The sequence below is a fragment of the Paraphaeosphaeria sporulosa genome (assembly GCF_001642045.1).
Source record: "Paraphaeosphaeria sporulosa strain AP3s5-JAC2a unplaced genomic scaffold CC84scaffold_14, whole genome shotgun sequence".
Lineage (NCBI taxonomy): Eukaryota > Fungi > Ascomycota > Dothideomycetes > Pleosporales > Didymosphaeriaceae > Paraphaeosphaeria > Paraphaeosphaeria sporulosa.
The window spans coordinates 306,790-333,234 of NW_017253373.1; the positions used below are offsets into that span (position 1 = coordinate 306,790).

General features: G+C 52.9%; 12 protein-coding genes across 12 annotated transcripts; 4 read left to right on the plus strand and 8 right to left on the minus strand.

The window, feature by feature from the left end:
- Window positions 1–38: 38 nt before the first annotated feature.
- On the minus strand, window positions 39–1,096 carry CC84DRAFT_1199813 (NAD(P)-binding protein; the record flags this gene model as incomplete). Its single annotated transcript, XM_018181639.1, has 4 exons — window positions 39–198; window positions 228–744; window positions 865–930; window positions 961–1,096. The coding sequence occupies 4 exons, from the start codon at window positions 1,094–1,096 to the stop codon at window positions 39–41; spliced, it is 879 nt and encodes a 292-aa protein (XP_018030006.1).
- A 377-nt stretch (window positions 1,097–1,473) lies between these two features.
- CC84DRAFT_1103492 (uncharacterized protein) lies at window positions 1,474–2,000 on the minus strand (the record flags this gene model as incomplete). The annotated part of the gene is made up of 2 exons (XM_018175018.1): window positions 1,474–1,793; window positions 1,853–2,000. 2 exons carry the CDS (start codon window positions 1,998–2,000, stop codon window positions 1,474–1,476), a joined length of 468 nt encoding a protein of 155 aa, XP_018030007.1.
- A 1,097-nt stretch (window positions 2,001–3,097) lies between these two features.
- CC84DRAFT_1209964 (uncharacterized protein) lies at window positions 3,098–4,526 on the minus strand (the record flags this gene model as incomplete). Its single annotated transcript, XM_018182254.1, has 4 exons — window positions 3,098–3,469; window positions 3,601–3,729; window positions 3,879–4,217; window positions 4,352–4,526. 4 exons carry the CDS (start codon window positions 4,524–4,526, stop codon window positions 3,186–3,188), a joined length of 927 nt encoding a protein of 308 aa, XP_018030008.1. The 3' UTR covers window positions 3,098–3,185.
- Window positions 4,527–5,297: 771 nt separating this feature from the next.
- Window positions 5,298–5,915, minus strand: CC84DRAFT_1103730 (uncharacterized protein; the record flags this gene model as incomplete). Its single annotated transcript, XM_018175026.1, has 4 exons — window positions 5,298–5,411; window positions 5,468–5,534; window positions 5,589–5,729; window positions 5,785–5,915. The coding sequence occupies 4 exons, from the start codon at window positions 5,913–5,915 to the stop codon at window positions 5,298–5,300; spliced, it is 453 nt and encodes a 150-aa protein (XP_018030009.1).
- Window positions 5,916–6,008: 93 nt separating this feature from the next.
- Window positions 6,009–6,822, minus strand: CC84DRAFT_1169172 (uncharacterized protein). Its single transcript, XM_018179585.1, has 6 exons — window positions 6,775–6,822; window positions 6,685–6,722; window positions 6,563–6,633; window positions 6,430–6,516; window positions 6,302–6,377; window positions 6,009–6,248 (listed from the first exon to the last, which is right to left on the minus strand). The coding sequence occupies exons 1-5, from the start codon at window positions 6,813–6,815 to the stop codon at window positions 6,369–6,371; spliced, it is 246 nt and encodes an 81-aa protein (XP_018030010.1). The 5' UTR covers window positions 6,816–6,822; the 3' UTR covers window positions 6,009–6,248; window positions 6,302–6,368.
- A 158-nt stretch (window positions 6,823–6,980) lies between these two features.
- CC84DRAFT_1264025 (exosome complex exonuclease-like protein Rrp6) lies at window positions 6,981–9,704 on the plus strand. Its single transcript, XM_018185275.1, has 3 exons — window positions 6,981–7,429; window positions 7,481–7,692; window positions 7,738–9,704. The coding sequence occupies exons 1-3, from the start codon at window positions 7,076–7,078 to the stop codon at window positions 9,572–9,574; spliced, it is 2,403 nt and encodes an 800-aa protein (XP_018030011.1). The 5' UTR covers window positions 6,981–7,075; the 3' UTR covers window positions 9,575–9,704.
- A 723-nt stretch (window positions 9,705–10,427) lies between these two features.
- On the plus strand, window positions 10,428–11,737 carry CC84DRAFT_1169174 (uncharacterized protein). The gene has a single exon (XM_018179586.1). The coding sequence runs from the start codon at window positions 10,509–10,511 to the stop codon at window positions 11,409–11,411; it is 903 nt and encodes a 300-aa protein (XP_018030012.1). The 5' UTR covers window positions 10,428–10,508; the 3' UTR covers window positions 11,412–11,737.
- Window positions 11,608–12,486, minus strand: CC84DRAFT_1169175 (uncharacterized protein). The gene is made up of 2 exons (XM_018179587.1): window positions 12,065–12,486; window positions 11,608–12,007 (listed from the first exon to the last, which is right to left on the minus strand). Exons 1-2 carry the CDS (start codon window positions 12,318–12,320, stop codon window positions 11,730–11,732), a joined length of 534 nt encoding a protein of 177 aa, XP_018030013.1. The 5' UTR covers window positions 12,321–12,486; the 3' UTR covers window positions 11,608–11,729.
- Window positions 12,487–12,708: 222 nt separating this feature from the next.
- Window positions 12,709–19,659, plus strand: CC84DRAFT_1156629 (DUF1744-domain-containing protein; the record flags this gene model as incomplete). The annotated part of the gene is made up of 4 exons (XM_018176980.1): window positions 12,709–13,426; window positions 13,479–13,618; window positions 13,666–14,287; window positions 14,334–19,659. Exons 1-4 carry the CDS (start codon window positions 12,816–12,818, stop codon window positions 19,657–19,659), a joined length of 6,699 nt encoding a protein of 2,232 aa, XP_018030014.1. The 5' UTR covers window positions 12,709–12,815.
- Window positions 19,660–20,133: 474 nt separating this feature from the next.
- Window positions 20,134–20,911, minus strand: CC84DRAFT_375090 (uncharacterized protein). Its single transcript, XM_018185965.1, has one exon. It carries the CDS (start codon window positions 20,676–20,678, stop codon window positions 20,226–20,228), a length of 453 nt encoding a protein of 150 aa, XP_018030015.1. The 5' UTR covers window positions 20,679–20,911; the 3' UTR covers window positions 20,134–20,225.
- A 138-nt stretch (window positions 20,912–21,049) lies between these two features.
- CC84DRAFT_1191042 (uncharacterized protein) lies at window positions 21,050–22,973 on the minus strand (the record flags this gene model as incomplete). The annotated part of the gene is made up of 7 exons (XM_018181160.1): window positions 21,050–21,280; window positions 21,329–21,435; window positions 21,482–22,228; window positions 22,259–22,272; window positions 22,417–22,810; window positions 22,859–22,887; window positions 22,945–22,973. 7 exons carry the CDS (start codon window positions 22,971–22,973, stop codon window positions 21,050–21,052), a joined length of 1,551 nt encoding a protein of 516 aa, XP_018030016.1.
- A 976-nt stretch (window positions 22,974–23,949) lies between these two features.
- On the plus strand, window positions 23,950–25,348 carry CC84DRAFT_1103778 (uncharacterized protein; the record flags this gene model as incomplete). Its single annotated transcript, XM_018175029.1, has 2 exons — window positions 23,950–24,120; window positions 24,173–25,348. 2 exons carry the CDS (start codon window positions 23,950–23,952, stop codon window positions 25,346–25,348), a joined length of 1,347 nt encoding a protein of 448 aa, XP_018030017.1.
- Between the last annotated feature and the right edge of the window lie 1,097 nt (window positions 25,349–26,445).

Sequence of the window (26,445 nt, forward strand, 5' to 3'; positions counted from 1 at the left end):
CCCGCTTATTAATGATTCCTTAATCGGCGCATGCTCATCTACGCTTGCCCTTTCCCTAGTTGCCTCTCAATGGACAGCCTCACTTGTCTCTCCAACGTCTCTAAATTCGGCTCTCCAATAATTCCATTAACCCTTTCTGCATGCAACGTCCCCCTTTCTGTCCAGATCCTCCTCAGCGTATACCTCGTTCCATCGCCGCTCTTCCACACCTCAGCTCCTCAACCGACGTATATTCCACACACCACACCTTCCCCGTCTGCCGCTCAAACTCCACCAAAATCTGCCACGGCGTCGCAGTAAAAGAGTTCACCTTGAGCGTCCTCGGCGAACCTTCTCCAGACGTCTTGAGCGCCGCGACAAGCAACACGCCCACATCACGCATGCTCGTGAACGCCACCCTGCTGTCGCCGTCGCCGAGCAGAACCGCCTTCCCGCCCTTCACATCGAAACTCCCAGCGCGCTCAAAGTCCCCCGCTTGCGCGCTCAGATACAGATCCGAGTACGGTCCCGTGACGAGGTACGTGACGGCCACTTTGCGGATGTACTCGCGCACGTACTTGCGCACTTGGAGCTTGAGCTGGTGCAGCTTTTCGTGCGTAGAGGTGGAGGTGGAGTACTCATTGTCTGTGCCGAATTCAGAGGGGAAGAAAGTGTGGATTGTAGGGGAGGCTTCGGCGAGGCGGTGGAGGGGAGTTTGGACGAGGATGGTGGAGCGGCCAAGGGCGGAGATGACGGTGTCGCAGCCTGATGTCTGTTAAGACGTGCGTCTTTCGAGAGTGTATGGCTGGTTCTTGCAACAGGCAGGTGAGACGTTGCGGGCAACGAATGCTATTGTGGACCAGGGCGGGGAGTTGGTTTGCTCACCATCATACGCCCTCGTCACATCCGCCTCGGACTCCACGTTTCCCACCAGGACTTCCACATCTTGGTCTTACAGCGCGGCGACATCAGCTTTCTTACTTTCTACCGTTGTAGGCAACGTAAATATGCCAATCTTCTCGACGCTGGCCTTGGCATCGACGAGGCCAGAGATGATGTATTTACCAATGACGCCCGTTGCGCCGAAGACAAGAATTTTCTTGGGGAGAGGTGCCATTTCGGGTGGTGTTCCTCGCGAGGTTTGTTTGGGCCTAGGTATTGCGTGATGGTAGCCCACGGTTCCGTATGCGAGAGGGGATGCGAGGCAGGGTCGAGCGAAACTTCCACAGAGCAAGCCGCGGTCTGCAGGAGGACGCAGAGGCAAGATTCACTAACAAGCAGTCGAAAACAGTTTTTCCTTCGATAACCAATGTTCATCGATGTTCCATTCTGTTCTAATTTTTCTTTCTGAAGGTTCAAGGGTAATCCCCGAAGATGATGAATATATACACACAAAAGAACAAACACCTGACCATGCATCAAGAAAACCAAGGAAAACTATTCATCGCGACCAACCGACCAGGGTATCATGTCTCTCTGCTTATTACCGCCCTCCTACGACTCGCCCGCGCCGACAAGGAACACGACGTTCTTCTCCCGGTCGCCGGCTTTGATCTGGCTGAACTCGCCGCCAGGGTTCGTGCCCTGGGGCCAGTCGATGGTCTCGTGGCGGCGGTTGGTAACGGTGATGTGCTGACCCTCGAAGGGGTTTCCGTCCACGGTGCTGAGATCGTACCACACGGCGTCGTCGACGAGGTTGTAGGCGAAGATCTGCTGGGGTGCGCCATTGAAGATGCCGTCGTCCTTTGTGGTGATTTTGATGGCGATGCCGCCGGTGGTGGGGTCGGTGTGGAGCTTCTCAGACCAGGATTTGCCTGGTGATGATGACGTTAGAAGGATGTTTGGGTGGGGGCGGAAGGAGAGGAAGACGTACCGGGCTCGACGGTCTGCTTTTCGCTGATTTCGGCGCCAACAGACCAGACGTAGATGGTATCCTGGCTGTTGTTCTTAACAACGGCTTTGCCGACGGCGGCGGCCGAGGCGATGAGGGTAGTAAGAGCGGCAAGAGTAAAGTACTGCATGGTGAAGAAAGTCTAGCGGGAAATGCTCGAGCGAAAAGTAGTGTAGAGACTGTGGTGTGTATGGTATTAAGGAGAGACCGTCGTAATTATTGCTGTGCAGAAGATAGAACAGAGAAACGGTAGGAAAAGGAAGCTGAAGCTGATGGTGTGCGATGGTCAACCGGAGTGCCTTAGGTACACTCATTTATATCACTGCGCCCTCTCGCGCTCAAGTAGATGCGCCATAGCGTACGGCACTCCGTCCAGACTCCGCCGCCCGCCTGCTGTCGCCTTTGCCTACGGTGGTCACTGGCAGGTGTCGGAGTCTTTTGGTATGGGGTCCGTGTCTGTCGCCAAATGTCCGACGACTTCCTACGGACACAGCGCACCAATCACGTCGCGCAAGGCCGCCAGCAGGGAACGCTGCCATTGGCTGTACGCCTGCGTTTTGGCAGAGGGCAAGTGTGCACAGTGACACGTAGGGCCATCCTTGGAGCCGCAAGGTACAGCATTGTAGCGTGACCGCTTCGGGCTCGTTGCGTGTGCATGCGCGGGAACCGATCGGCAGTTGTCTACTTTGGGAGCGACACTTTCCCAGCGCGTTCTTGCGTCGCTTTAGCACCCGATTTGTTGCGACAATGGCAAAGGCATTGCAAAAGCGTGATCTGACGTTTGTTGACTGCCAACAGTTGCGGTAATTGTGTAGAGAAGGCGTGGTGTGGCTGAGTGGAAGTCGTTCGGACTACGGGTCGCGGCACCGTACCGGTAAGTATGCGCTTGGCATGTGGTTCTACCCATCTATGCTCGTGTTGTATAAACAAATAATTCGTCTTATGATTGCAGCTGAGGTGAGCACCTTGGATGAAAACTGACAGGCTCACATGCAATCATATAGAGATATATGCTCGAATGACAAACCGAATTAATCGTCGCATAGGCTCAAGTGCTGGTACAACTCCCGGTATGTGGTATGCTAGCCTCACTGGCGTTTAGCTCAAGTGGGATTTTCACGCTGTTGTTTACTCTGCAAGGGCACCAATGCATCGAACTCAATCCACTGTGTTTGGCTGTGGATATATTGCGTACTTTCGTTATCAAATGGCACAGCTATAAATAGACCCTCGCTTCATATGCCCCTGCGTAGATCACCTATTAAGACTACATGAACGCGATCGGACTCGTGCTCTACATTGTTCTACTCTACTCTCACACATAGCCCTGCGCGTGATTCATAGCCACTACTCCCGTCCTTGCGAATAATCGATCCCAAAAACTCTTCTGCTTTGGCAAACCTGTTTTTCGCGCAGGCGCCTCGCTCTTCTTCCACAGAGGCAACTCCGCGTGATACTTGACTCTCAGCTGATCGTATTCCTCCTTGGGATATTTCTGCCAGAACTCTTCCTCGGCGTAGTAGTTGCGCGAATAGAGCCGCTTGAAACCGCCGAGCCGGTGTAATGATTGTTCGGTCTGGCGATGCGTCTCTCCGAACGCTGTGGGCATGTCACTTGTTGACAGTGTCCAACCCCAAAGATAGGTCTTGTGGCAAGATTTGATTGCGATGGGTAATTGCGCATGACTGGAGTACTAGCATAAAGGAGGATGTTTAGAAGACGCTACATACTACTGGCGCGGTTTTCCGGCCATTGACGAACAGGAGACAAAGGTAGAGGATGTATCTTCAAGTTGCTGCCGAGATACCGGTACTCGAGCATATCCGATGTCGGATCTTGAGGAACAATGAGATCGTGTACTGATAGATGGTCAGCCCAATGGAGCACTTGCATCGTTTGAGCAAGTGCATGGGACCTTAGAGCACTATCCGCGCCCCATCTGGACCAATTATTCAAAGCCAGTCGACCGAAGCAGTACTCTCCCAGACTGGTAGAACCTCGGTCATACCGGACGAGGTAGTATCGGTGACTGGGGTGCTTTCTGTACTCTCGCTTGCATGATGGGAATGCTCGTAGAACCACTCCTTATCTGGAGTACTGAATATGGCTTGAGAATGGTTGCTGGCCGTAGTAAGCTTCCCGACAGCTGTGGCAACGTATGGCTGTGCCTCAGGTCCGTAGATCAGTGCTTCTAAGACACCTTTCTTGGGATCTTGTGCAAGCTGGCCGAGAGTTTCCATAGCGGCGCCAGCATCTCGGACAGGTATGCAGTTAAGCTCAACCCACTTCAAAGCAGGCATAAGCATGATTCGAAGGGCCTTGGAAATTCCGATTGCTCCAAGGGACTCTATCATCCCATCAAGAAGCTCAAAATTGCGCGTCCGTGATCCTCGAGTTATGGTCCCACAGCACGGACCGGTCAAAGAAACCGTGTTTGAAAGAGAAGCTGCTATCAGCAGTGCCTGCAAATGTGCCGCCCACTGTCGTACCTGGGAAAGACGGTACCACTACCGGTATCATGCCATGTTTCAATGTATGTTCTGACGAGCTTTTTCATGGCAACATTGGGTCCCACCATGGCAAACCCACTGGACGTGTTGATGTCGAGGATATGGTCCAGATGTTTTGTGTGGATGACAGCGCTTAGATCGTGCATGACCTGAAAGGAATGCGAGTTCCCATGAAATATTCTGAAAGCTCGCTTCTGCTCATGGAAGCACCTTACTTTTTTCGATAGCTCCCGACCGTTGATCCGATGCGTTTCCATGCCGATAGGAGAGAAGTCAAAGAAGGATTGTGTAGCGCAGTGATATGAGCAGCCGATGATATACGTTGCGCCTCAAGTATCACGCGTCAGCATCCAACTAATCGCAACTTGAAGAGAAGCGAAATGGCAACAAGTATATACTGGTGGTGAGAGCGGCTATTAGAAAAGCATTATGCGCCATTTGTGGCTCAGTCGTTGCCCACGAGTCCGGATTTGGCGAGGTATTGTTAGAGTTCTTGGTTCGGAGACGCACTAATGTTGCGCCTAAGTGTGGACTATCCTTACAGATCATAGACTCTAGGACTGTCTTTTTGTAAGCTCAATCATCGCCATGCAACTGTTGTTTGCCCTTGAGTTCCCGATGCTGTGGGTAGCGTCTCGCGAGTCTTCGTTTCGATCAGCCTAACAGCGGCTCCGGGCGCCCATCATCAGAAGGTAAGGGCTGACACGGGCGATGATACAATGATCATAATGAGAATTTATCTTGCATCAGTGATTGTGAATATGAAGACGGGTAAGTCCGAACGAAGACAGGGCAGGAATGTTCGAGTTTGTAGAGACGCTAGGGACCAAATTGGCCGGTGCAGCCCTGTACATAGAGTGGCGATAGATCAAGCGCAAGCATAAAAACCTCTATTGATTCAATGTGCCGTAATCAAATCACATGAAATAGTCTTTGACGGTGTAGAACAGATATGCTGACATCGTCAACAAAGAAGCCTGGGTTCCATAGTAGCCGATAATCCTTCCAACACCCATGGACTTTGGACGCATCTGATTTTATCTAATTAGCAAAAGATCATCCCATAACTCATCTTGAAGTGACTCACCAAGCCCAGCTCAACATGAGAGATACGGAAAGCGAGCATAGCACCAAGGAAGTAGTTGATATATTTCCTGCAGATTCGTTCAGTAAGTTGCGCTCGCTGCCAAAGGCAGACTGTGGATTACCGGTCAGCTCCGTTCAGTTCTGCCAGTCCAGCGATGATGAGCGTAAGCGGGATGTTCTCGTTGAAATTCTGCTGCGCACGAGTGCAGACGTATAGCGGGTCTTCATTTCCATTAGACGCATCAATGGTATCGCCCATATACCTTTCCACATAATCAGCCACTGAAAATAGTTTCTACATTCACGGGGACAGCTTACGTCTGGGTAGTTAGACGCTGATACACGATGCGGTTTTGGAGGAAAAGGTAGTATGCTGCGAAGGGGACGGTCCATGAGGCCGTTGCTGGGGTCAGGTTCAACCCAATGCGGGAGGTAGGGAAAGAGGTCATGTTACTCTAGGTGAGCAATTGATCCAGTTGGATGAAATTGAGGAGGTACAGAGAAGGTGGGAGAGGACACAATATATGTGATGAAGGGGACAATGCAAGGTGTGGACCTTTTGTTCGCGCTTTTTGTCATCGACTAGTTTGAAACGAGCCCTGGCCCTAGGCCGTTTCCCGAAACGATCAACGCGATGTGTGAAGGATTTGGTCATTTCGGAGAGTGAAGTTGTTCCTTCTTCCGTCGGAACTACGAATACAAATACAAATGCCAATGATGAATTGGTCTCCCTCCTTTTCCCGTCCAGGTGATTCTATATTACAAAGGTCTCATGAACTTTGCTGTTTTTCTGGTTAGTGGAAGAACTTGCTTCATCAGGAACAAAGCTGCTTACAGCTTTGAGCTTGAACATCAGACGTGAACGCCGCATACGCCGCAGGCTCCAAGAGCAATGATGGCCGTTATCGCTTCTGGAAGGCTTGTTAACGTTATACGCTGCGAAGCTGCCAGGAATAAACCAACAGGCTTCATGTGCTCTGCATCATTTTCACGATTGTCGTCTCGTGCTTCCTTGACCATCTTGTCGATGCCCCGATCTTTCAATACTTTCTGCTTCGATGAGTACAGCGGACTAGTGAGGTATCCAGACACGCACCGAAAGACACTGCTCGTATTGCTTGAAGAGTGGGTCGCACTCATCCGTGGTTGCGGCGCCGCGGAGGAACTCTGGATATGTCAAACAAATTGCAGTGACAGTTGACGTTCAAGAGAGCTCACTCTCGCTGTACCATTTCAGGAAGCAGGTGTCGTACCGCCTAGGAACTGTCAGTGCCCATACAATGCACCCTTGCTGCCAAATGCACACACTCTTTCACTTGGTTGCACTCTGGGGCCAGCGAAGCCGACATTTTGATGGATTCTCAGAGGGAGGGAGCCTACAGGCAGAGGCGGCAACGGAGGCGGAGGTGCAGGTACGAGCGTGGAGCTTTATCGATAAGGCGCGCCAAGATTTCCGCGTCTCGAATTTCCTTCGGGGCATGGATGGCCACTGACTTCTTTCACAGCACGCGGTCGCCCTCGGCCACGCCCTCGACTTTCCACCAAGACGTCCCCCTTCATCAGTTGGCTGGCAGCTGCGCGATGGTATTCGGGCGCTTGTAGAGCCACCATGGACTTCAAAACGACCCAGGACCAGATTACCAAGGCTCTCATTGCAACGACACGCGCTGCCACGCGCATCAACGGAGCCGACGTTCCCTTCCAGCGCTCGCTCAATCCCGCTGCGGGCGAAGCACTCGACGGCCAAAATGCGCGGCTTCTCCAGCTCGCGCGACGCCTTCTGGAAAATGCTGCAGCGGGCTCGGACGCTGTAGGTCCCGTTCTACCCAACGTCGAGGCCCTCGACGAGGACGACAAGTGGAGGGGGTTTGTTGATGTCATCGACAGCTTGTTGGAGAAGGCCGACACTAGCCTGGACGAGTACTCTGGCGTGGTCAAGCGCATGAGCCCCGGCGCCGAGCAGGTACGTGGAGTGTCGTGCATGGATGCATTGGCAAGAAACTAACATGATCAGAACGCCGCTGCTACTGCTGCCGCTGCTAAGCCTCGCCCAAACATCGCCGCTACGCCTAACAAGCACCTGCCAAAGCCGCAGCTCTTGTTCGAACATGTGCCCAAGAACGACGAGACGGGCGGCTTCAGGCCTCTACTCACGTCGAAACCACACGCCAAGGTACCCATGGAGCACTGCCTGCAGACGTTCAAGGACAGCCGCGGGCGCGAACAGTAAGAGCTTCGTAGACAGCCTGCTAGCAGCACTGACGAAAGTAGATACCCACACCCCTACCAGACCGAGATCGAAACCTACGAATACCCCAACTCCATGTATCAGCGCATTGGTCCAAAACCGTACAAGCCATTCGAGACCACCACTGCGACCTTCGTCGATACCCCAGAAGCGCTTGCGACCATGTTGGCCGAGCTCAAGACTGCCAAGGAAATTGCTGTCGACCTGGAACACCACGATAACCGCTCGTACATCGGTATGGTCTCGCTCATGCAGATCAGCACACGCGAAAAGGACTGGATCGTCGATACACTCAAGCCCTGGAGGCGTCAGCTCGAGTGTTTAAATCAGGTCTTCGCGGATCCCAATATCATCAAGGTGCTTCACGGTGCCTTCATGGACATTGTTTGGCTCCAACGAGACCTAGGAATTTATGTTGTTGGTCTGTTTGACACATATCATGCAGCTCGCTCGCTAGGATATCCGGGAGGAAGCCTGGCATATCTCCTCGAACGTTTCATCAAGTTCCAAGCACAAAAGCAGTATCAATTGGCCGACTGGCGAATACGGCCGTTGACCAAGGAGCTGTTTGAGTATGCGCGAGCAGATACCCATTTCCTTCTCTACATATTCGACAACATGCGAAACGAGCTTGTCGAAAAGTCGGATTTCTCGCACCCCGAAACCAACAAGGTGCTGGACGTCCTGGTGAAATCCAAGGACACGGCATTGCAACGCTATGAACACCCGATATACGATGGTGACCTCGGGCTCGGCTCTACGGGCTGGTATAGGCTTGTTTCGAGGACACCTGTTCAATTCACGCCGCAGCAGTTCGCGGTTTTCCGAGCTGTACACAAGTGGAGAGATGATGTAGCTCGGGAAGAGGACGACAGCCCCATCTTCGTGATGCCAAATCACGCTCTGTTTTCTATTGCACGAGATATGCCGCAGGATAAGGCAGCGCTGTTTACCGTCGTGGTCCATGTCTCGCCAACACTCCGAATTCGTGCCGAAGAGCTGGTAGAGATCATTCAGGGCGCGAAGGCTGCTGGCATGACCGGTCCTGATCTCTACGTGACACTACAGAGGATCGAAAACCTCAGGGAAGCAGACCGACAGGAACGAACGCAGACCCAACCGACTCCTGCACCACTCGCCGTTGCGCCTCCAGCCCCAGCAGCAGTCATGAAATCCGCTGCGCCCATACAACTTGACACTTCAGCATTGCGCACAAATGCTTCACAGTTCTGGGGCCTCCTTACGAAGAAGGATACCGCACCACCAAAGTCTGCGTCTCTGCCGAACATTTCCTTTGCACTGCCTCTCCCGCCTCTCCACGCCGATATCTTTGCCGACAACAGTGGCGCGACCGACTCCCCCGCTCCAGTCCAAGAACCCCCCAAATTCATCGCACAAGAAGACCGCCCCGCCGAAGACCCCCGCACCGACATCTTCGTCGTTAAGCAGCTCGGTGGCCGCAAGCGCAAAGCTACCGAAGCTCTCGCCGACGCTGCCACACCATCCAAGTCAGACCCAATGCTCGACGACGAGATCATGCTGTCAGAAGATGACGAAACGATTCGGAGCCGCGAAAAGGCTGAGCGTAAGGCAGCTCGGAAAGCAGCTAAGCGCGCTGCAAAGCAAGCCGCCCAGGAGTCCCTCAACGACAACGACGAGCTAGCCTTCGACTATGCGAATGCGCCGAGCGTGCTGCATGCGAACACGCCGAGCACGGACAAGAAGAAAGACCGGAAAGGCAAGAAGGAGAAGAAGAAAGCGGCGAACTTCAACCCCTATGCGAAGATGGCAGATGTGCCCAAGGGACTGCCGCCGAAGCAGAAGGAGAGCGCGGGACGGAGTAAGACATTTGGATCTTGATGATGGAGTTGTGACGTGGAGGACGATATTCTTGCGCCCCGATGCTGTCTTTTCTGTACATAGTTCGATGATACCTTGCTAGACCCTATGACATGCATCACGCTTCGATTCAAGCCTTAAAAGAGGCCCGGAAATCACTCTTTGAATGTATGATGATCACCTGCCTGTGAAGCTGAAAGTGAAACGTCCCTCCATGAAAGTAAGCTAACTAGTAGCGATGCACCTGCGTGTATTTACCCGGGGCCGAAGCTTCAGTTATATTGCTTGTGTGCTGCGTGTGTAGCAACTGGAGGCTGTAATACACGGTGTGCTGCCTTGAATTGCCGCGGGAGTGAGTGCGAATGTCGGAAACAATCCGAAGCAACGAGAGGAGATATGCTACAGGGTGCAATCCAGGCTTGCTTTGCAGGATGTCACTGCCACTGGTAATGACGTCCCGTCATCGAGGTAAGCGCAGCGTGCGTGCGAAGAAAGAGCCATGTCCATGTGATCAAAGGAGATGTTTGCATTGGGTCGTACCATCTGCGGTTTCCACTGGCGTAGGTCATAGCGAGTGAGCAGGCTACACACATTGTAATGCCGCGCGGTCAGTATTTTCAAGCCAATCATGGTAGGACTTGAAGACGATCGTGGGTGCTGACAGCAGAAGTTGTTCGGGTGGTCTGCGAAGATGTATGAATAGGTGCAACGCTCAAGCCTTTGTCGGAGAATTCGCCGAGCACAATGTCCCGGCCTCGGTCATCGAGGGTCTTTATGTGCGAGCTGCCAGGGTTCTGTGGTTCAGCCCTATGAACCTGCATCAGATGCCCCACAGCGATCACCAAAATGGGGACCCTGCCGCCACCATCCCATCAACAAACACCCGCACACTCCACCTGCTGACAACTATTTCTCGAACTGCACATATCGCCCTCATGTAATCGCCGTAAGAAGCATGCCTCCCACCACACTGTCCGCCTTTCACCCTTCGCCCAAACGCAAGCGCGACCAGCACCAGCCGCCGCCCATCCCGCTTCTAAACACTGCTCTCCGATCCGCCTCGACTCCACCAGCCGGCAGCCCCACGCTCAGTGGAAGTGACAGCCCCAGGAATGCTGTCGCGGACCAACTGCGGAGCATGAGCTTGACCAGCATTACTGCGATACCTTTGAACCCGCTGTCGCCGACCGACGACACGGTGCACAAGAAGCCCAAACTGGAGGCGGGGAGAGCGGACAGTGGGACCTCGCTGGCCGAGTACCTCAAGGAGCCGAGGAAAAAGACAGTCCAAATTGCGGGTGCGAAACACACACAGCCCGCCGCAGTGCCAGATTCCAGCGCGAGGGAGGTACCAGAGACGCCTCAGGCATACACACAACCCCGCATCCTCTCAGACATTGCTACCCTTGCACAACCCACGGCTTTCGTCTCGTCACCCACCAATGCATTGCCGCACAAGACCAAGTCACCAAGTCAGACGCAGTCCAACCACAAGGTTGCATCGCAACCCCGCCAACGAATAAAGTCGCCATCGCCCCCGCTTTCCACGCTCACGTGGCAGGACAGCGAAATTACTGGGCATCTTGCCGATCCCTCCAAGGACCCTGACGACGACGGGACTGGGCTGAATGGCATAGGGTTCAGGCCCACGCCCACAATTGCCTATGTTCGCGCGCAGAAGCGGAAGCAACAGATCTTGGATTGGAAGGCACGGGAAGCGAGGGAAGCTAGAGCTAAAAGATCTGAGCGGCGAAGAAGGGGTGTTGGAGGGAGGTCGTCACGAGAGCCGACAATTGAGAGGGAGCTGCCGGAGAAGACGAATATTGATGCGCGTCGCTCTGTCAAGTTCGCCGTATGATGGTCCATGGGGAAGATGCTAATCATAATGCTGGGGAAGTTTATATTTTCACGATGTCACGATACTTTTACGATGTACGACGGCAGAGTAGCATCCTTTGGGTTTGGGTCAACTGGATGATGGAGGAACAGGCGCAACTCGGTCAGCTTCGGTCATGCAATTTGCCTACAAGGTCGTACCTTGCTACTTGCATCCCATATTTAGGAAGGGCACATTGAGTGGTCCTGGGTGCGATTGCTTGGTACCTGTCTCTTATAATTGTACATCTTTTCATACACGCTTCTGTACATAGCCTTCGCCTTGAACCATACCACGCTCCTACCAAAACTTCACGTTCTTGTTGACCCAGTATGACCATGACTTCCTCCGTTCTTCTTCTAGCCGCTGTGCCTCTGCCAATCTCTCTTGTTCCTCGCGCTGTCTTCTCCGCGCCTCCTTCTTTGCTTCGATAGTTGCACGCTTCTTCTCCATGAGCTCTGCCGCTTGCTTCATGCCATCCTTCTCCTTCCGCCGGTAGTACTGGCATACTTGGTAATGCACGCAACCTGTCACACACCACGTTGCTACCGCATAGTTCGAGCAGATTAGCACCGGTTCTGCAGCATGTTAGTCCTGTCCCTTCGCCCCGCACCGTCTGTTCACCATCGACGTACTCCGTATCACGGCTCCCACCATATATCCCACGAAACCTGAGCTGATAGCCGTCAGCTGGCTGTCGCGCACGCAAGGCCGCTTGTGGAAGTTGAAATAATAGTCTTTCGGGAGGTTTCGGACAACGTCAACATAGGAGGGCTGGTCGTCGACGCGCTGGCCTCCAGCTGTGTGTGCGGTGCCCCCGGGCATTATGTTTGCGGGTGCGCGCGGAGGCGGAGGGGTGGTAGAGGGGGTCTCCCGTGTGTCGTCGGCCATTGTGATGGTTGTGGTAGGTGGTTGAGGTGCGCGTCGGGCAGATCAATTGGTACGGCCTGTCTCTCACTATTCAGAGATTCCTCCTCTTGGATTAAACCGTTGGACAGCGATATGTAGGGTATATGTTCGGATTCGAGGGTACTGGGATGGGTTCCCGCAATGTGGTTCGATGCGCGTGGACTGGCATCATGGACTTTTTTGGCAGGGCTAGAGCGCCAAGCTAGCGACCCGCTTTCGCGTGGGCCAAAATCAATTAAGCAGGGAAGACGCGCTGCGCACGCGAACAAACGCGTACAGCCGACGCGCCTGCGCAGCAGCCATTCGCAGCACCACGCCTCGAGCTCTGCAACAACACCGCTGCCACCGCTACCACCGCAACCCTAGACGCTGCGACTCGATACCCGCCCTCTTTTTTTTCGTTCGACTGTTCCAATGATACCCTGAATTACTTTGCATCTACTTTAATCCACCTTTACCTCCTTACCCATACACACAATGCCGCCACGACGGCCAGGGCAGCCATTCCGCCGAGTAGGCAAAGGAGGAAATGCCTCATACGGACCTCGAAAACCCAAGACGGTGGAAGCCTCGTCCCTCCGCCGCACGGAAGCAACCTCACAAAATGAAAAGCTTGAAGCCACGCGCCTCGCGAACCGCATCGACGAATCCATGGGCTTTCCCCGCTTCGAAGCCGGCAAGAAGCGCGTAGGATGGCTCTGCAACATGCACTCGACCACATTGGAGGACGAGAACGTACCAGGCGGAAGGGCTGGCGTGGATTACTACTTCATTGGCGACGACGGCGATACATTCAAGGCGACGCTGGAGTACGACCCTTATTTCTTGGTCGCCGTGCGGAAGGGCCGGGAGCCAGAAGTGGAAGAGTGGTGTAGGAGGTCGTTCGAGGGCCTTGTCAAGAGCATGAAGAAGGTCGAGAAGGAGGATCTGTCCATGCCGAATCATCTTACTGGATATAGGCGGACATTTTTGCAGCTGAGCTTCGCCAACGTGAACGATTTGCTCGCCGTGAGGAAGGTCATGGGCCCGATTGTGGAGAAGAGCAAGAAGAATGTTAATGCGATGGACACGTATGCCGAGGTGGCTAGGTCGGTGTTCCCGCACGTGGTTTGCCGGAAGAGAAGTGCTAATGTACAGCAGTTCGACGGCTGGCTTCGACATCTTTGACGACGATTACGATTACGATAGACGGCCTACTGCAACGATTGATGCGAGTGATTTCATTCTAGATATCCGGGAATACGATGTTCCCTACCATGTACGAGTTGCTATCGACAAAGGTACGCTAGATTTTCTACCTATCGCGATTGCGCTAATGGTCTCGTAGATATAAGAATTGGAAAGTGGTACACAGTCGAAGCGAAGCACGGCCTAATATCCTTAACCTGTATAGAAGACCGCCTGAAAATGGCCGATCCGGTGGTCATGGCGTACGATATCGAGACGACCAAACTCCCTCTGAAGTTCCCCGACGCAGTCATCGACCAGATCATGATGATATCGTACATGATCGATGGTCAGGGTTTCCTCATCACGAATCGAGAAATCGTATCAGAAGATATTCAGGACTTTGATTACACGCCTAAACCGGAATACCAAGGGCCGTTCATGATCTTCAACGAACCTGACGAGAAGGCGCTCATAGAGCGATTTTTTGAGCACATCAAGGAAGCCAAGCCCACAGTCATGGTCACGTACAACGGTGATTTCTTCGATTGGCCATTTGTTGAGGCGAGGGCGAGTGTCCTCGGCATTGATATGTACCAAGAGATTGGCTTCCGCAAAAACAGTGAGGATATATACCAGTCTGACCACTGCGCACATATGGATGCCTTCTCGTGGGTCAGTCGAGACAGTTACTTGCCGCAAGGTAGTCGAGGTCTCAAGGCTGTTACAGTGGCTAAGCTAGGATATGATCCAGATGAGTTGGATCCCGAACTGATGACCCCGTAAGAACTCTAATGAGATCCGAAGAATGAACACTGACGGACACAGATATGCGAGCGAGCGACCCCAAACACTTGCAGAATACTCCGTCTCCGATGCTGTGGCCACCTACTACTTGTACATGAAATATGTGCACCCTTTCATCTTCGCCTTGTGTACGATTCTGCCTTTAGGCCCCGATGACACGCTACGAAAGGGTACCGGTACTCTTTGCGAGATGCTGCTCATGGTGCAGGCGTACCAGAAGGGCATTGTCCTTCCGAATAAGCATCAAGCACCAAAAGAAGCATTCTGGGATGGCCATCTGCTAGAGTCCGAAACCTATGTTGGAGGTCACGTCGAGAGTATCGAAGCAGGTGTCTTCCGTAGCGACATACCGTACGACTTCGCTGTCGATCCCAAAGCTATCGATGAACTCCTTGGCGATCTAGATGGCGCGCTCAAGTTCAGCATCGAAGTTGAGGAGAAGAAGAAGATGGAGGATGTGACGAATTATGAGGAGGTCAAGGCCCAGATTACGGAGAAGCTGCTACAGATGAAGAACACACCGAATCGACACGAGCGGCCACTTATCTACCATTTGGACGTGGCGTCTATGTACCCGAACATCATGACAACGAATCGATTACAGCCGGATTCTATGATCAAGGAGGCAGATTGCGCGGCTTGCGACTTCAATCGCCCAGGCAAGACTTGTGATCGGCGGATGCCGTGGGCTTGGAGAGGAGAGTACTTACCTGCCAAACGCGACGAATATAACATGGTTAGGAATGCGCTAGAGAATGAGAAGTTCCCTGGTCGATTTCCGAACTCTCCCTCTCGCACCTTCCAGGAATTGTCTCAAGACGAGCAAGCCACTTTGATCAAGAAGCGACTGCAGGAATACAGCAAAAAGATCTATCACAAGATCCACGATTCAACGACAATCGAGCGAGAGGCAATCATTTGTCAGCGAGAGAATCCCTTCTACATTAACACCGTGCGAGACTTTCGTGATCGACGGTACGATTACAAGGGCAAGCAGAAGGTTTGGAAGGGCAAGACTGAGGAATTGAAGTCTGCTGGAGCTCCAGCTTCCGAGGTCGATGACGCGAAGAAGATGATCGTTCTCTTCGACTCCATGCAGCTGGCTCACAAGGTCATCTTGAACAGTTTCTATGGCTACGTCATGCGTAAGGGTTCACGGTGGTACTCGCTGGAGATGGCGGGTGTCACCTGTTTGACGGGTGCTCGTATCATCCAGCTGGCTCGTCAACTTGTGGAGCGCATCGGACGACCGCTTGAATTGGATACTGATGGCATTTGGTGCATTCTACCAGCCACGTTCCCGGAAAACTTCGCTTTCAAGTTAAAGAACGGCAAGAAGCTGGCCATCTCATATCCTTGCGTTATGTTAAATCACCTCGTTCACGCCAAATTTACCAACGATCAGTACGAGACGCTTGTAGACGGTGAGACATTCCGTTACGAGAAGCACAGTGACAACTCCATCTTCTTCGAAGTCGACGGTCCCTACAAGGCTATGATCCTGCCTACATCGAAAGAAGAGGACAAGAACTTGAAGAAACGTTATGCCGTCTTCAACCACGATGGAAGCCTGGCTGAGCTGAAGGGGTTTGAGGTCAAGCGCCGTGGTGAACTGAAGTTGATAAAGAATTTCCAAGCGCAGCTCTTCAAGTTCTTCTTGGATGGCACCACACTTACGGAGACGTATGGCGCCGTCGCCAACGTCGCCAATCGTTGGCTCGATATTCTGGACACGCGTGGTGCCACCCTGGCGGACGAAGAATTGATCGATCTTATCGTCGAGAACAAGAACATGACCAAGACGCTAGAAGAGTATGGCGCGCAAAAGTCGACCGCCATTACGACTGCTAAGCGACTTGCGGAGTTCTTAGGCGAGCAGATGGTCAAAGACAAGGGGCTAAACTGCAAGTACCTTATCTCCTCTCGACCGAAAAATGCTCCAGTTACTGAGCGCGCTGTACCAATTGCCATCTTCTCAGCTGAGGAATCAGTTAAGCGGTATTTCTTGCGGAAGTGGCTACGTGAAGACCCAACCGACATGGATCCTCGAAGCATCCTCGACTGGGATTATTATCGGGAACGTCTGGCATCTGTCATTCAGAAAATCATCACAATCCCAGCCGCTCTGCAGAAAGTGCCAAACCCGTGTCCACGCGTGCCGCATCCGGAGTGGCTTGACCGAAGGATACGGCAGAAGGAAGACAAACTTCAACAGAAGAAGATGACGGACATGTTCGACAAAAAGGCGCTCACCGATGCTGACACTAATATACTCGGCAACCGAGTCGCCCTGGATCTGGAGGATTTTGGAGGGTCTGCGAAAATCTCGCCAAATTCTCAGGTCAAGAGGGGTATGGTAACCAAGATGGTCACGAAGAGGAAAGAACCTGAGCCCGCAGTGCCTGTCCAAACCGACCCATACGCTGCGCTACCAAAATTGATGCCCTCGATCACTGAAGACTACTCCGGGTGGCTTATGTACCAGAAGCAGAAGTGGAAAATTCAGAGGCAAGCACGCAAGCGCCGACGACAACTGTTTGGTGAACGATCTGGTGATGTGGTGGACGGCATTGGAGGCTTAATCAGAAATCAGAACGAGATGGTGTTCATGAGCACGTGGCAGCTGGTGCAGTTACGGCCAACTGCCACGCCAGGAAAAGTCAAAGCCTTCGTGCTCATCGACAAGAAGATTCGTTCGCTCGACATCAATGTTCCCCGCCATCTCTACCTCAACCTAAGGGGAGAAGATCTGCCAGATGTGTCAATCAGTGGATGCAGCGTTGAGAAACTCGTCAATCACACCCTCCCGAACGGACATCCTTCAACACATCTATTCAAGTTGGAGATGTCAGAGCAAACGTACGTGGACGAATCCAAAAAGATCGCTGCGCTCTTCAACCACCCCAGCGTGGAAGGCGTCTACGAGACACAGGTACCTCTCAACGTCCGAGCCATCCTGGAGCTGGGGAACACTTGTACCTTTGACGAGACGCAAAAAGGGGTTCTCGGCAAGGGTCTCGCTGAAGGGTTTGATTTGCCGATCCTTCGAAAGGTGCCCTTGAGTTCACCTTACCTCTCGGAAGCGTCACTCGGCTACCTGTACCTCTACCATGTCAGCAGTGGCGAACGCAACATATACGCTTTGTTCTCAACTTCCCGGAATGAGGCTCATATCATTATCCAGAATAAGTCGAAAGATTCTCAGGGCATGCCGAACGTTGACCGCATCTACCAGGACGCTCTGCAGAGGCGCCTAGACGAAAACGGTGGTGACCAGTGGCAAAATGCCATTGAATACCAGGACGATGTACATTTCAGAACGATATCTGTGACAACGCGACGAAAGGCGCTTCTGGAGATTGGGGATGCTATCAAAAAGATCAGGCAAGCAGACAAAGACAAGCCGTTCATTGTGGTCGTTCAATCGCCCAATCAAGCCCTCCTCTCTCACGACATTCCTCAACTCCAAGACATGCCCATCTTGCCACTTCGGGCTGATGAGTCGGACAAGCAGCTGCCTCAACTCAGTTGGCAGTCAGTCGTTGCTAAGCGGCTCGTTGGACACTACCTGGACCTTGGCTCATGGGCATCGCACCTAGCAGAACTTTCTCGATACGGAGACGTCCCCCTCTGTAACCTGGAGTCCAACGACCCCCAGTTCTTGATTGATGTTGCGTATGCTAGACGATTGCAGAAAGAGCGGGTGATTCTGTGGTGGTCTGCGCAACCCAAGCCGGACCACGCGGGCTACGAAAAAGACGATATTCTAGGACCGCTGGATACCGTCGAGATGCCTTCGATCAACAATCCGGGGACGTACTCCTCCGTCTGCATTGATCTCAACATTCGCCATCTCGCCATAAACACCATCCTGTCCTCTTCGCTCATCAACGATCTCGAAGGCGCAGACTCTTTCTCTTTCAATCCGGCAGCTCCTTCGTTTGATAGCACCAACGATGGTACGAACGTTATCTACTCCGAGAACGCCTTTGCTACAGCTGGTATCACCGTACTCCGAGAGATGGTCAAGGCATGGTGGAGCGAGGCCGCTAACGGGGACTACATGGCCGATGTCATGGTACAACATTTGGTGAGATGGGTAAGTAGCCCAGGGTCTTTCCTCTACGACCGGGCTCTACACTACTACGTACAAATGATGAGCAAGAAAGCGCTTCAGCAGCTCATGACAGACTTCAAGCGCGTAGGCTCACACATCGTCTTCTGCTCACCCACACGCCTGCTTCTCCAGACAACCAAAGCAGAAGTCGGTAACGCATACGCCTACGCCCAATATATCCTCAAAACAATCCAGGCAAAACCTCTCTTCAGCTTCCTCGAGCTCGAAATCAAAGAATATTGGGACTACCTGGTCTGGTATGACGATTTCAACTACGGCGGTAAAGGCTGCGAGAAAATCGTCGAAGAGGAGAATCAAACTCTTGACAACATCATGCACTGGCAGCTCGCGACCTTCCTCCCACCAGACCTGCAGCAGGAATTCGACGCCACCATCGTTGACTTCATCGAGCTGATGCACGCACGCAAACACCCCGGTCCTGGGCCCGATGGCAGCACTCAACGGCTGACACAGATCCCACTCAAGCCGCTGACGGTCGACCCAAATGAAATGACGCACATCCTCCCCAAGACCTTCACCAAGCCGCTCTTCAAACAAATCTCGACATGGCTCCGCCGCCAGCACGCCGAAATGCGCGTTTCCGACCTTGCAGACAGCTGGGCCTTCCCCAAACTCCCCGGCAGCCACCTCACCCTGCAAAACCCCGTCCTGCAGCTTGTCAAAAGCATCATGCAGGTGCTCAGCCTGGACCGCAGCATCATGCTCGAAGTACGTCTGTTGCGCAAGGAGCTCCTCGCGCTCTTCGAGATCCGCGAGTTCAGCGCCGACGCCGCGTTCCAGAACCCCAGTGCGAGTCTGATGCTGCGCGGCGTAATCTGCGAGGAGTGCACGGCGGAACGCGACATCGACCTGTGCCGCGATGCCTCGCTGCTTCCTCCTGCTTCTACGGCCTCGTCTGCGGCGGCGCTACCCAAGTGGAAGTGCGAGGCCTGCACCACGCCATACGACCTCCTCCGCATAGAGGAACAGCTTGTCTCCGACGTGCAGCGGCTGCTGCTCGAGTGGTCGGTGCAGGACCTAAAGTGCAGCAAGTGTAAGCGGTTGAGGAGCAATGAGTTTATGGAGCACTGTGCGTGTGCGGGGGAGTGGGTTGCAACGAAGGACAGGGTAGACGTGCGGAGGAGGCTGAATGTGTACCGGGGGGTCGGGGAGTTCTTTGGGCTGAGAATGTTGGAAGGTGTCGTAGGGGAGTGCTTGGAGGGCTTCTAAATACGCGTTAGGATGGTTTCTCAACGACGTCTGGGGGTGGCGGTGCATTTCGCGGCGTTTTTGGGCTTGAGCGGGAACAGGCATTGTGTTTGGGTTTCGGCGCATGTGAGCAGAGGTGTCTGTTCTCTTCAATGCTATAGAGAAAGGGCATGATTCAGTGTGCTACAATATCGTCACCATACAGTGGTTCTTCTCCTTCCCGTCGTGAAATGGCCTCGTATCAACGCCTATACTGAAGCATCCGTTGGCTGATAAGTTCTTCACTTCTGTCGCTGGCGGGTTGTGTGATTTGAGGGATATCTTGCAAAGGTACCAAGTCAATGCCGTAGGGGAGCACCGCTTGAAGGCCTTTGGCGATGTTGAGATTCGCTTCCAGTCCATTTAGCACGATGAGATAATCGAGTGTCATGACGTGATACGAGACGTCCAGTATGCTCAGTCCACACTGCAAGAACAACACAAGCTCTGCGTGACCACCATGCTCCCGAGTGCTTGCTGGCCATGTTACACTGCGAGATATGTCGCTCAAGGACAGGTTTTCGCGAATTATCGAATAGTCTCCCTCTTCAAAGTGGGACCATGGTGCGGTTTGCGTAGCAGAACCTAAATACGGGGATGCGGCACAGAACCCTCGAGCACACGAACAAACTTCGACACACTGTGAGTGATCCCACCGAGCCGACGGTCATTTGGACGTCAGTGTGCACGCACCTCGAGCAAAACGACGAAACAGCTAAGGGTTGCACGTACGCGCGAGCAGAAGCCTGCTCGCCGTCCACCATGTATTTCTGATGGACGCCAAGACGCACAAAGATGCCGAAGCCAATGACCAGCGATGACGAATTTGTAGAGACGCGTCTGGAAGCGGTCGCAGCCAATAATTTTCGATAGCGAACTTGTGTATGGTGGGGGTTGTCATACCGCGCTGTGTGGCTACGGTACGAAAACCCGAGAGAGAAGCGGCTCAAGAATCCGGATTCGTGCGGGATGTTCAGAGGGTCCGACCCACTAAAATGCATCGCAGATGGCGGCCAGAGGTTCCGAGGGCATGTCGTTCGAGAGCTGAGACGGATCACGACCGTACCGAGCTCTTGAGGTTCGTCGATTCAGGATATGCAGATGATGGAATTGCCTTTCCGTCTCGGTTCCGGGGAGCATTGCATTGACACGGGACTGAATTCCTGTTGCTCCCCAAAATTGAGGTTCGTGAGGGTTGATTGTACGTTATTGGTGAGCCCGGATCATGTGGATGTTCTGTTCCGATCAAATAGCTTCGAATCAGATGACTATTTTTTATGCGGTCGAAATGAGAATAAAAGGGTGGTGAAATCGGGTATCTTGCAGCATCGTTTATTGCGCTGTGTCTGTCGCAAAATGGCGATCCAGCGTATCATCCGTCCCCCCATTCGAGTTTGAGCGCATTCACGATCCACTCGGTAGGCCAGCGTTGGTTCAATTCGAGATTGGCCAGAATGCTCAAGACTTCAATTTGTTCTGCTGAGTCGTGCAGGAGAGGCCCCCATATGAAGATGGTGTGACAAAACGTGATCAGGTTCGTGATACACTCAGGTGAGCTTTTGCAAGACCCACATATTGCTCGTGCATGTTCGAGAACTTTGTTCTAACACAGTCAGTAATCGATACTGCGCTGCGAGAGCATTGGCCGTACCTCTACATCTGATAACGTGTGCCTTGCAAAGCGCATTGCAAATTTCGGACCAGGCTTATAGTTGAGCAGAAGTATGCAGCAAAAGTGATAATACCCAAACGCCACGGCTAGTAGTTGTCAGTCTCACCTCTGAATCGCGCCGGTCAGACATACCGTGCCAATCGGCGGTGAAGTACATGTCAGGAAACTGGCTATCGCTGTCGTCCTCGGAACCGCTCCAGATTGGATCGAAACTGAGTGGACGATTCGCTTTCCAGCTTTCAACACTGTCCCACAATTCTTGCCATTGCTGCATCCTCAACGCAGGCCCTGCGGTATGATTCCTGTCAAAGCAAAAGTTGGCAACACGAGCACAATTCCATGTCGCTTGATTTGCCCAAGCTGTCTCTATTCCTAGTCTAGCCAGCGGGTGGTTGTCCACCATGGCTGACGGCACGGGATCCAGCCGTAACGTGAAGTCAATGTTGGGAGGTTGCTGGGTGATGGTCGCGTTATACAAGGTCTGACGGACGTAGACCCAGAAGGCTGCTTCGCGTAGGGTAGGTGCCGAAGGATCCACCGTGGTCTTTTGCGAGGAACGTAGAATGGCGGACGTGCCGGCTAGATGCTGTTCTTGGTCGGCGCCTGAGCTGGTCGGTACAATGAGTTGTTCAAAAAAGCGCAAGATGACGATAGCGCAAAGCAAATCAACGTCGTGCAAAGCTGCGTTCAGATTGAGACGTTCGATTACTAGGGCCAGGCAGGCTTGATATGCCTCCTCTGCCGCCGCGTCGTCCCTCAAATGGCGTGCTGCGAAACACCCAACGGCATGGAGCAAGATGGAACAGCGACCGACTTGATCCGGCACTTCCAATGTAAATCGACGCGATGCATCTGTCCCATCCAACCATCGCCCTAGATCTGGTGGCCGTTAATGGTTTTTTTTTTCACAATGGTGGGGCAGCCTGCGTCTTACGTTCGGCAAAATGATGCACAAGCTGTGCATCACGACGAGTGATCGGCACATGCCCGGGCTGCTCTCTGTCGCTCTTCAGTATTTGCACTAAATATTGCCATGGGATCTGAACGAAAGTACCATTGGAGCTTACGTTGGAAGTGCCGCAGAAAAAACGGAGGGCACCGAGACGCTACCGCTAGCCAAGGATCTTGCAGGCGAAGTTATCTGTGGTAGAAAGGGAGAGGTCAACGGCTGCTGGAATCCCTCTGTCGCCTTTCCAGAAGGATACACAGAAGTCTGGACGGTCTGATCGGCAGTAATAACACTCGGGTCGTGATTGCTCTGACGTCGAACTGGCGCTAATAATCCCACATGGTCCTCATCATTGCCACGAACACCATCCATCTCTTGCATCTCTGACAACGCCGTTGCACTCGACGAGGGCGAGCCCGGCTGATAACCGCGAAACTTCGTCTGCGGTGTCTCCCATTGACAGTCGCGGTTTTTCTTCGCGCAATTTCCACATAGCGGCTTTACTTCATCGCCTGCTGCTGGTCAGTAAACATAACTCTGCGAGTGTTGATACCGCTGACACTTAACGCGACGTTGACGGCAGGTCAAACTGTGATCGCTTCGTCAGCAAGCGGGTCTCAGCTGCAGCATCATGGTGGGCACTCACCAGCCGTCTTTAGAACGATATTTGCCCATGGAACTCAGCCTACTTTCCGGAATGTACGTTCGAGTGCAAGTTGCGCTCCGCAAATAGTCGATTCGATATGAAGAAGGCAGAATTTGCATTGTACAGAGATGACGGGACGATCATGCGTACGCTCTGTCTTCGTTTCGATTCGACAAGCGGCACGCTACTCCAGTTTTCTGGAATACCCAGTCATACGCTCACTAGGCGTCATGGGTACGGATCCGGACGAACACATAACGGCGCATTGGGCCGGTAGTGTCATGCACAAGAAAGACCTAATCATACCCGAAGTGTGATGGCTCAGGCCATTCACTACTCCGACTCTCCGGTAATGGCACTGGCTTACGGCTCAGCCTTCCAACCGTTCTTTCCCAGTCTACATCAAGCACCACATTTTCTGTCTGGTTGCACAAACTAGCGGAGACCTGCAGAAGGGAGCCCTCGCGTAGACAATCTACTGTTCGCTTGTCCGACCATTCACCCGCAATGCGCGTACCAAGTCCTCTCGACCAGATTTCGAGAACATGCCGTTACCACGCGCATACTCCAGAATTTCCATAGCTAGCTGTTATTGGATACATCGGACTTTCGTAGCAATAATGAGCACATGATGGTGATGGATGGGGAGCAAAACTTTCATTTTCGTTATGATCTAGCCTGATACAGAAGATCGAATCGAGTTCCCAAAGCGCCCGAAGGACAGTGGAGCACACGTGTCTGTCGCTCTCCGGTAATGGATCCTCGTAACGAAGGGGCGCTGTGCGTCAAAACCTCCACCATGTCTTGTGCACATCCTCTGTAAGGCCTCTGCCTGCAGCCCGCGCTGTTTACATCCGATTGGCTTGAGCATTTGGTTATACATCTAGCCGCAATGTGCCTCCCCCTTCAGCCCACGGCACCTTTAGGACTGCAATCATGACCGTTGTGACGAAGTTACCCATCCTCACTCGGAAAGACTCAGCAACGGCGCAGCCTCTCGTAGAGATGGCTGGATCAGCGGAAGATTCAAACCCCTTGGGCAAACATAACGAGAACTCCTTGGACCTTACCGTGCTAGGGCTGTGCTCCGGGGCTGCGTTGGATGGTGTCTCATGCGCTCTCTTACGCTACAGGCAGAGGAGACCCAATGAACCTCTCCGCATGTCTATGCTCAAAGTATGTATATTCACTGCGTGCTTATACGTCTCAGGATTGACGACCAATTTAGCACGAAGAAACCGATGTACCTCTCCGGTTACGGACGCAGATCCTCAACCTACTGCGCGACCATCCCAAAAACCCGAACGCAATGGTCCGAGTACATAACCTGCTCGGCTACATGTACTCAACATCAGTCAAGTGTTTTTTGGGGAACAACGGCTTATCTGAAGACGACATTCATCTAATAGCTGCGCGAGCTGACTCTATCCCTCCATCTGTGGCGCCCCAGCTACACCCCATCCTATCCATCGACGGAGTATCGCCGGTTTTGAAGAGCTGGACCGCTGTCGTCGCTGCAGAAACGAATGTCACAACCGCATCGAACCTACCAATAACACGAAGACCAGTCAACGAAATCGACCCGACCGCTGGATCTCCAATTGACAGTCTCTTTGTCCAACACCCAACAAAGTTTCGCGTCTGCGTGACCATCATGGATCTCCTTACTATAACTATCATCCCGCCAGCTGATGGCAGACCAAGAGTCGCACCGCCTAGCTCGGTGTGCGGCCCTGGCACCATCTTCATAGATTATACAATGCGCTACGCGACCTCTAATCGCATCCAGAACGACTACGACGGTGCATACGGCTCGAAAGGCATAGTCAACCATGCTGTTGTCGACCGCGTACTCGAGTCCAACGATTACTCGTTACGCGTGCCTCCCCTCCACATAGCCACCGAAATGTTTGGCCACCACGAAGCGCAGAGCGTCATAGAAGAGTGTCTCTTCCTCGGGATGACCGATCACGATACCGTTGCCACTATCACACGTATCACGGCCGAGAACCTGGTGCGCCAGTACCGCAGACTAGTTGCCGCATACTGCCCGCCAGATCAGAAAGTTGATGAGATATTCATCTGTGGGACCGGTGCACGGAACACAGATATCGTCGATTACATGGAAGAAGTATTGCCAGCAGAAGTCATCACCAGGCCGCTCGACGACATAGGAATACCTGGTGAGGCCAAAGAGGCCGTATGTTGCGCTCATTTGGGGCTGGAGGCTTTACTGAAACACGCAGTAAAAGAAGACGGGCCATTTGAACAAGGCCTGCAGAACCCGATAATAGGAGCTGTTGCGAAGGGAACACACTGGGAAACGGTCAAGGAGCAGCTTATGAGGTTCAGCGATGGAGAGGAACTACCAGCTGTGCAGCGTGTTGTCATTGAGAAGAAATGATGAGCCATACCTTCCACACTGGCAGAGCAGGACCAGCGAGAAAAGGTTCAAGGTTACACGATCGAAAGGACGAATTCACGCGTTCCGGCGAGTACTTGCAAGCGTACGTAACATGATGCACCCTGGATCTTGCGAACAGGACATGATAATCTCTACTCGGCGATGGAGAGGAACCAGTTTTTCACTAAATATCTTTTTGAAATATATTTCGTAAGAATGTCCAATATCCCATCCATGAGCGCCCACCGGCCCTTTCAGCCGAGAGATTCGGCTCAAAAGCGGGCCTATGTTATTCTCATTGCCATCCTGCTCGACCATTACCACCTGAAATCGAACGCTCCTTGACACCAAGCACACTGCAGCTGCTAGACCCCTCATCGTGATTCCAGAACGCTGCGCTGTCCTCATTGGCCACGGAAACCCCAACCGCACCAGTAGCGCGCGCACCCGCAGCAGCGGGCGCAGTCACCGAGCTCGCATCCAGTTGTCGTCAGTTTCTAGTAAAACAATCCCGGTCCCCACCAGTCAGTCCCTCGTGCCCTCTCAGAGACGCCTCTCAACGTCCTTCGTAGATTTGATGGACCCTACGGGCGGGTTGTAGTTCCGCGAGCTGCCGGTGAGATGGAAAACAGGACATAAGGCTTGTGGCGGTAAGGGTGACGGCTAGGAAGGAGACGGGGGCCCGAGAAGCGAATGGGAACGCCGGTCTGGACCAACGTTGGGAACTGGGCTGCGTGCGCTTGGTGTCAAGTCTTTCTTTTAAGGGGAGTGTGGTCAAGTTTGCCGGAGGCCGTGGTCAATGCCACCGAGCACGCGAGGTGCTACCGTATTTGATCAGCTTTTGATCAACTTGAACATACCTTCGACGATGATCGTGGACGTAACAGGAGTACAGTCATGGCAACAATAAAGGACACATATCCGCTGCTATGATGCCTACCTGGGATGACACTATATTCAGACTTCTGACCTGGGGCTGTATTGCTGTTTACAACCCGCCTTCGAACAGCCCAACGGCAAGAGAATGAATCTTGCCTTTTGTGAAACCATAGTACAACCCATCATCGGACGAAATACCACGTATTACACATTATGTT